A 9,006-nucleotide genomic window follows, 5' to 3' on the forward strand; every position below is an offset into this window, starting at 1 on the left:
TACCCGCGCCCGGCTCGCTAATCGCTTGAAGTGACAAGCTAGTATAGCTCAGTAACGTGTTTTCCTTCACACGAAAGGGCGCTTGTCTCTATTCTTTTCAACTTTCTGAGCTTGGTTTTGATCTGGACATAACATACCTTCGGAATCAGGAAATGATACAGAAAAATCAAAAATAAGGTATCATTATTTTGGGTTGATTTCTGAAATTCTAATTCTAATTAGAATTTTCAGATTTGTAATGACGAATCTCATTTATTAATGTTTTAGGCTTCCAAGCTGAAATGCAATCCAATAGCCGGGCTTCGTCGAAGTTTGCTTGACTAAAATGTTAATCAATTTGATTGAAAAATGAGGCCTCGACTTTCACCAAAAAATGGATATGACGTCATCAAAGATATTTGTCAAACAAATGAAAAATTAGTCTAGGGATATCGGTTGCAGGAACTCTCCTGTGAAGTTTCATGAAGATCGGTCCTGTAGTTTTCCCTGAACCGCTCTACACATACACCAGACACACACACAGACACAGACACACCACCACCCTCGTCCATGTTACAAACATTTAGTCAGAGTTTGCCAGGGCTGAATTCTGATGTAATTTGCTTCTTACTGATGACATACTTATTGGATGACGATATTCTTAATTTGGTCTTAACTACGAACTGACAGGTCGGGTAGTAAATTTTATATTTGGTGGTTATGCTGACAACAGTACGGAACCCTCCTCCGGAACTTGCCTTTCAACCAATATTTGTGCACACATACTTCTTCTTCTTCTGCGTTCGTGGGCTGAAACTCCCACGTACACTCGTGTTTTTGCACGAGTGGAGTTTTACGTGTATGACCGTTTTTACTCCTCCATTTAGGCAGCCATACGCCTCTTTCGGGGGAAGCATGCTGGGTATGTTCGTGTTTCTATAACCCACCGAACTCTGACATGGATTACAGGATCTTTTCCGTGCGCACTTGGTCTTGTGCTTGCGTGTACACACGAAGGGGGATAAGGCACTAGCAGGTCTGCACATAAGTTGACTTCCGAGATCGAAAAAATATCCACCTTAACCCACCAGGCGTGGCCGGGATTCGAACCCACGACCTTCCGTTTTGGAGGCAGGCGTCTTACCACCAAACCATTGCGCCCGTCATACACACATACTGATTCTGAAGATTACAGTGGATGCATGTCAGAGCAAAAATGTATTCTGTATGTAATCACACTCAGTGAATTTGACGAATTAACGGAATATACTTTCATTTTGACCGTTTTATTAGTTAACATTATTATCTTACAGTGATATGTAGTATGCTGTAACTTGTGTTATGGACGTACACAACTTGTTTAAAATGAGAGGCAACATTCTCAATACTTTATAGACAAAAAGTATTCTTGGAAATCACTCTTGATATCATCTTTTTTGTTGGTTCTGATAAACCATGAAATGAACTTAAATGAGCGTGAAATAAATAATGTGTATGTCGACTGTAAAAATTACAACACACGTTCTATGAGTCGCAATACATCACACACAATACTTAACAAATATCCAAAACTCAAAATTAAAAAATTGAGTTATTCAGAATAATACTGCTTATTAAACAATGTACAGATTACGAGTTACAGTGACAATACAACGATTACAAACTTGCCATGAGAATGAGGAGGGGGTAGGGAGGGTTGTGGCTGGGATGTCTTGTCTCGTAAAACAATAAATAACAAGTCGCGAAAGGCGAAATTACTACATTTAGTCAAGCTGTCGAACTCACGGGATGAAACTGAACGCACTGTATTTTTTCACCAAGACAGTACAGCTTCGTCAATCCCCGCGTGAAGGAAATCGCTCACCTCCCACGTGCAAAACGTAGTGATATTGACACGCCAGATTAGCGCGGTAGCGTATTGTGCTAAGGCCAAAAAAAATAATAGGTGTGGTTACGGTAACATATCAACAAAAAAATAGGGTAGGAAGGTAGGCAATCACTTTTTTTTTTAAACTTTTTTTTCTAATGTGTACAAATTAAACCTACTTGACAGGGAAATAAGTGTGCGACTCGGGCGCTTTCGCTTTCATTGCGTTTTCTGCACTCGTTTACTTGGGGTTTTTTGGTATTTTTTTGACAAATGTAATAAAAAGTTATAGGGTCGGCCCCCCAAAATAGGGTAGGTCGGGTTACCGTAACCACACCTATTTTTTTTTAGGCCTAAGCAGGAAAGCGCGCTTTTCTGTATTCTTGTTAACTTTCTGAGCTTGTTTTGAATACAACCTATCATATCTATATGTTTTTGGAATCAGGAAATGATAAAGAATAAGATGAAATCATTTTTGGATCGATTTCTTACATTTTGATCGTAAGATTAATTAATCTATTTTGGTTAATTGTGATCACATTTTAAGAGAAAACATGACATATGTATATATGTTTAGATTCAGAATGTGATGAAGAATACGATGCAATCAATTTTAAATCTGTTTGCGAAAAATCGACTTTAATGACAACTTTAATGAGCAAACTCATTAATTAATTTTTAAGCCTTCAAGCTGAAATGCAATACCAATGTCCGGGCTTCGTCGAAGATTACTTGACCAAAATTCCAACCAATTAGGTTGAAAAATGAGAGCGTGACAGTGCCGCCTCAACTTTCACGAAAAGCCGGATATGAGGTCATCAAAGACATTTATCAAAAAAATTTAAAAAATTCTGGAGATACTCATTTGCCTAACTCTTTTTCTCTGTTTTAATAATAATAATAATAATAATAATAATAATAACGATTACTTATATAGCACGTAAACCTCGTGGTGACAAGCCCAGAGCGCTTTACACTTACATAATCATAATGCAAACAAGGAAAGAGAACTAAATCCGAATAAATTCAAACATGGTCACACACACCCACACACGCACGCACACACACACGCACACACACACACACACACACACACACACACACACGCGCGCGCGCGCACACACACACACACAATCTTTCTTTCGTCATTGTCAATGTTCAAGTAACCCGCAATGTGTGTGTGTGTGTGTGCGTGCGTGTGTGTGTGTGTGTGTGTGTGTGTGTGTGTGTGTGTGTGTGGTTGTGTGAGTGTGCGTGTGCGTGTGTGTGTGTGTGTGTGTGTGTGTGTGTGTGTGTGTGTGTTGTCGTCTAGCTTAATATGTGTATTACAGGAACAGAAATAAATGAAGTTGAAATAATTTAGGTCACTCTCAGCGTGCTCACTTTTTGAATCGGCGCGGATTTACGGCTGATCTCATTAATCAACGGTGTGGAACTACTTGTTTATATGGTGGACTACTTGCTTGTATGGTATTTTTCGCACTGTATACTATTTCAATTGTGGAAGAAATATGGTTTGGATGGAGGCACTCAGGGATTTTAGTGGGTCATCAAGAAAGAAATCATCTATAATTATGTGAAAGTGTCCATCCTTTACAGTTGGAAAGTGTTTGCATGACATGGCACCCAGAGTGTTCGGACATGATATACTGGTGTGATTACCACGTGATATTTAAATAGGGCGAAAAGGTGGATCGGTCAAAGTAGGTATAGTCTGTGAAGAGTATAAGTAGCTAAACACACACACAGTGTGTGTGTATGTGTGTGAGTGTGTGTTTGCAAATGTGTCAGGATACGTACAGGTGCGACAAACGATTTCAACCAGTGTAATTATGTTATCCTTAGAACATTTTTTCTCTTAATCCATTTATTCTTTTCTTGTTTGTGCGCACACGCATAACTCCTTTTGTGAGTGTGTGCGTGCGTGCGTGCGAGTGTGTGTGTGTGTGTGTGTGTGTGCGTGCGTGTGTGTGTGTGTGTGTGTGGTTGTGTGAGTGTGCGTGTGTGTGTGTGTGTGTGTGTGTGTGTGTGTGTGTGTGTGTGTGTGTGTGTTGTCGTCTAGCTATATGTGTATTTCAGTTATTGTGTGTTGCTATTATAGTGAGCAGTAGTGATCATGCACATAAAAATAAGGCCTTAATTTCTTAAGGCCATTTTTGTTTCAGGCCTTATTTCCTAAAGGCCTTCTTTTCTTAAGGCCTTATAAAAAAATTAAGGCCTTATTTTATTGAGGTATTAGGCCAAACAAAAATATATGTTGGTTTAGGGTATCCCGACCGACCCTAAAACTTTTGTTTCATTTCTAAAAAAAACCAAACTTTTGGCACATTTTGCGAACCATACCGAGACTAAGGGAAGTAACCTCCTTTAAAATCGGCCAAATTAAATAAAAAGCCGACCTACCGACCCTATCTTTTTTGGTCACGTTACTTAAACCAACATATATTTTTATTTGGCCTTTTAAGAAATAATGCCTGATTTCTTTACGCCCTCATATTTTATGACCGTAAAGATTTAAGGCATTATTAACAAAATAAGGCCTTATTTTTTTAAGGCTTTATTTTTGGGATGTTTGACCCTTTTGCCAAGAAAACTCCAGCCTGAAGGGTATTTTAAGCTTTGAACATGAAACGAAAGCGGCCTGAAGTTTAACATTCATCATGTGTATGTCTCAACGTTCCTGGCTGTCACCTGTTAATCTCCAGAAAATGAGAAGTAATTAACACCCCGGGGTTATAGAATGTTTTTGCAAATCCTTTAAAGCCTGTAACATACTTTTCTAGGTTTTTAAAATGTTCATATAAAATGTAAATATACAATGTAGTTCGAAAAAAATAATACAGTTTTTGCTTGTTTTTTTTATTGAAGTGGTAGTAGTAGTAGTATTGGTGGTAGTAGTAGTAGTAGTAGTAGTAGTATATTGCATATTCGGTGCGGATGCATGATTTGACGCAAAGTGGATATTAGCGGCTCGCAAACGAAGATTCGTCCAAATGATGGTTAATAACAACCTGCAGCGGACGGAAGCTGAAAATTAAAGGTACATACAGTTCAAACAATCATTCAACTGTATTTATTTGACCTTACACAGACTGTAGGAAGAGGCAAACCGTCTTGAACAATATTTTTCCCCAGGAAGCGACTCCAAGCACACAGAAGACTCGAAGGTGAGTGACGTACCTTGTAGTCTTTCTGTGATAGTAGTAGTCCAGTGGACGATACCTTCCGCCTGTGGACCCGAAGAAGTCCTGTACGAAAGATTCTATTCAGGTTAGTAAATGATTCATAATCAGTAACTTTCTGATGAAGCCAATCCTAGTGTGTGTTCATGTAATCATTTGTCTGTTCGTTTGGAGAAATTAGATGACACGAATAGGTAGGCTAATTTGTGTTCCATTTCTCAAGATGCTGAAACATGTTCTGTTTCATTTTACATGTTGCTAGATGAACGATTTGTTAACAGTATGCTACACTTTGTGTGCAGACACTGAATTCTCTTTCACAGAGGATTGGATCAGCTGTTTTATTTGTATACCTATATCTACACTGAATTCGCTAACCTGTTCGTCGATGAAGAATAACCACTTGGTGTAACCTGCTGTACCTGTTGTCTACGTCGACCTGTCGTCACTGGATCGTCGTCGCCCCAACATTTGCTGTTCGTCATCCTGTCTTCATTATTTCTTCGACCTCAAGCTAAGCGTCTAACACTATAACTCATCGTCATCATATGTTCTAGATACTGTGTTTTTCACCAGAAACTTTTGAAGAAGAATGACTTGTGTTCTCCCATTGTGGGCATCTATTTATTAATTAACCTGTGATAAATAGAGGATGTTGTGAATTTTGAACAATATATAGTTAGCCACATATAAACGAAATTGTTCAAACTAAATTAACGCTGTTATGTATTCTTTTGGCAAGAGAGTACAGTGTCAGCACAGAAAGAGATTGTGTGTATCTCAACCAAACGTTTATACCCCAGACCAATTGGTAAAATCGTCACACACACACACACACACACACACACACACACACACACACACACACACACACACACACACAAACACTCACACACACACATAGAGAAACACACACGCACACACACACACGTACACCCTCCCACTAACACTGATTATAATGGAGATGAAAATGCTTTATTCAAGGCAGTACAGTCCAATGAAAAAGTCCAACACTACAACGTCAAGCGAGAACAGTAAGCAATGGTCTCCTTTCCTCAGGAATAAACCATGTCTACAACTTCATCAGGAGGTTAACTTACTGTTATGGTCGAAGATTGAAGGGGACAAGTTGACTTTTCTTTTGATTCCATCGTTTTCTACCCCATGTGGGAGAACTGTAGGGTAAAAGTTGATTTTGTTCTTCGACACTTTAGTTTGGTAACCTCCATGACTAAACTTATTCAAATATTCACGTAGGAGATTAATTTCTAAATGAATGACACATAAATGTTAACAATTTGTTCGATTTTTAGAAAATGATCGTTAAGCCAATGGACAATGTATGCGCATGGTTAAGATCCCAGCTTCGCTTTTTAACCTGCGCATGATGAGGAAATGTAGGTCCATCATGCAGGATCCCACACACCCGGCTGGTCATCTCTTCCAGCCTCTGCTCTCGGGGCGCAGGCTTAGAACCCTCAGATGCCGTACGGCAAGACTCAGAAACAGTTTCTACCCCCAGGCTGTCCTGGCTTTTAATAACCGGTAAATAAACTCTACAGATTATGACACGTTTTAGGATGCTCTAGGAGTATGCTTTTAGTAGCTGACATTACATACTGTGATATATAGAGTGGGTTTTAGTATGGTGACACCACTGTGACGCGATGAAGCCAGACTATGTTTTAGCAGCTGGTTATATTACCGGAATACACATCTAGTATGTTTTAGTAGTTTTAGTCGTTCTTTAACCACTGTGATGTGTTGGAAGAGTTTATTTTTATGTGCTGTTTTAGAGGTACATTTTATCAGTATGGAACATGTTCAGTTCTTACAGTAGTTGATAGTGGGACTAGGGGGGGGGGGATCCTATCTTATTCTGCGTACTTTTATTGTGGTTCCGATAGCTCTTAGAGTTTCATAGTTCTCACCATGTCTGTATAGTGTATGTATTAGTTACTGTGATACCAAATTGTCTTACCCATGTATGTATGATGCTATGCGCCAGTGATGTATGAATGCTATTTATTTTTGTTTTTATCACACAGCAAGCTGCTTTCCTCGTGTATTTTTTATGTTCATTCATGTATTGTACACTTGGCAATAAATTATCTATCTATCTAACCAGAGGTCTACTGTCGTTCAAAAGGGGGTGAGACGCCTAATTTATCATACGAAAATTACCTTCATAATACAGATTACGGCATAAATATGTTGAGGAAACTCATTACAGATACCTATATTCAAAGGAAAGCGTTCAAAAAGGTTGTGTATGTTTTGTGTTGCAAGAACAAAAAAGGTGCACAATGCTTGACACCAGTAAAGAAGGTATAGCCGGGAAAGTTGTACTGTTTAGTTTGTAACGATTTAACACAATTACACAATACACAATTGACATGTCAACATAAACACTGTGCATTTTTTGTTATACGATACAATTTTCAGACATACATGCAAGCTTACATTTATGCACAAGAAAAGATATAAACCCTAATGAGTGATAGTTACCGTCTTTTAATAATGAAACAGATATGAAACATTAATGTTCTAAGTGGTATATAGCTTAAGTAATGAAGTAATGATGAGACAACGCTTGTATGTACAATACTTTTCTTAATAGAGATAATTTTAACATAAACAAACAAACCACACCAAAAGAAAACACATGCGTACCTCTGTTCAAACAAACAAACAAACAAATAAATAAGGAGACAAGCACGTGCTCGGGTTACGACAGCAACACCATGACACCTTTTTTCATATGTATATATATAACTTTGACGATATCAATGCCTTTAGTTACACGACAAAACCAAAGTGTGAAAAAAAAGCAAAATTACAACAAATCTATGATACAGTCGGATTTTCATTAATCCGTTGTAGAAGTTTGATCAATATCACTGAATACGCCAAACGACTATGACAAAAATAGCAACGTTTATTCACAAAATATAAGCAGATTCAACCATGCATCACCAATAATTCCAAATGAAAATTTAACGAACAAACGGCAGAAAGATTCAAATAAAAATAAAAGGAGACAACGCTTGTATATCTTAACTCAAAATATCCAACTGAAAATAAACAAAGTATGTCATAGTAAAGCAGAAACAAAAGGACAGAAGAGACATAGACAGTTTGCTGAGCTAGAATGGACAACAATAGTTTCAAAGGAAAAATTCGCGAGGAAAAATATCCCTTTGTGCAATTTATATATTTGCCACTTACCCACTGTTTTAAGAGTGTGTTTTTTCGGGGGGATGGGGGTGGTGGAGGGGATGAAGGGGGGGTTAAGAAACGCCATACACGCCTAAAGAACACAACCAAGTTTCTCACTAAAACCTAGATGCACATTACCCCATTTGGTCGACAAAATAACCCGCGATATGCCATAAGCACAATCAGATAAACACGAATGACAATTAACATCTGGAATAAACTACAATAAAGAAAAGTTCAATAACCTAGAAACATGTACAATCACAAAGACTCAGTAAAGCAGTTATGGCATTTTTAAAAAGCAGCATACTGCGCGGAAGGTACGGACAGCCTGCGTAATATAGAGAAGAAGAGATATCAAACGTACACGTAAAAGAAGAAGAAAGTATAATTTTACAAGCAAAAGATGGCGTGAAACTTTCAGGGAGCGACGGACTTTAACCAACACAGACGCCAGATATCGTCAGATTTTCCACAAAGGGGGGAGGCAGCAGGGAAACCAGGAGGGGGGTCGTGGCAACGTCTTCCAGCACAAGAAACGACAAACAAACAGAATCAAGAAACGACAAGAACAAAAGAAAGTAAGAACATGAAACTGCTTAGACCACAACGTTTTTTACAAAGGGAAAGAAGAAAGCCAAGACGAAGAGGAGAGCTCCAGGAAGAGAAGCAATTCTGGAACCAGATCCACCACCACTTCCACCAGAGCCCCCGCCGGAGCCCCCGTTTTGGAAGTTGTCTCTGTCCCCTTTGTTGAAA

The 9,006-nt window shown here is 38.6% G+C and overlaps 1 protein-coding gene across 2 annotated transcripts in view; it reads right to left on the reverse strand.

Moving 5' to 3' along the window:
• Window positions 1-5,981: 5,981 nt before the first annotated feature.
• Window positions 5,982-9,006, reverse strand: part of LOC138978195 (uncharacterized) — a 17,581-nt gene continuing 14,556 nt past the window's right edge. Inside the window, exons 7-8 of one of the 2 annotated variants that reach the window (XR_011459601.1) lie at window positions 7,154-9,006; window positions 5,982-6,406 (exon numbers count right to left, since the gene is read on the reverse strand). The exon at window positions 7,154-9,006 is cut by the window's right edge and continues 171 nt beyond it. Coding sequence is in view for 1 of the 2 variants with exons in the window: in XM_070350860.1 (XP_070206961.1) it covers window positions 8,847-9,006 (160 nt within the window). In the remaining variant the exon portion in view is untranslated. The other variant, XM_070350860.1, reaches the window with a different exon arrangement.

This window comes from Littorina saxatilis, linkage group LG10 (genome assembly GCF_037325665.1).
Source record: "Littorina saxatilis isolate snail1 linkage group LG10, US_GU_Lsax_2.0, whole genome shotgun sequence".
Lineage (NCBI taxonomy): Eukaryota > Metazoa > Mollusca > Gastropoda > Littorinimorpha > Littorinidae > Littorina > Littorina saxatilis.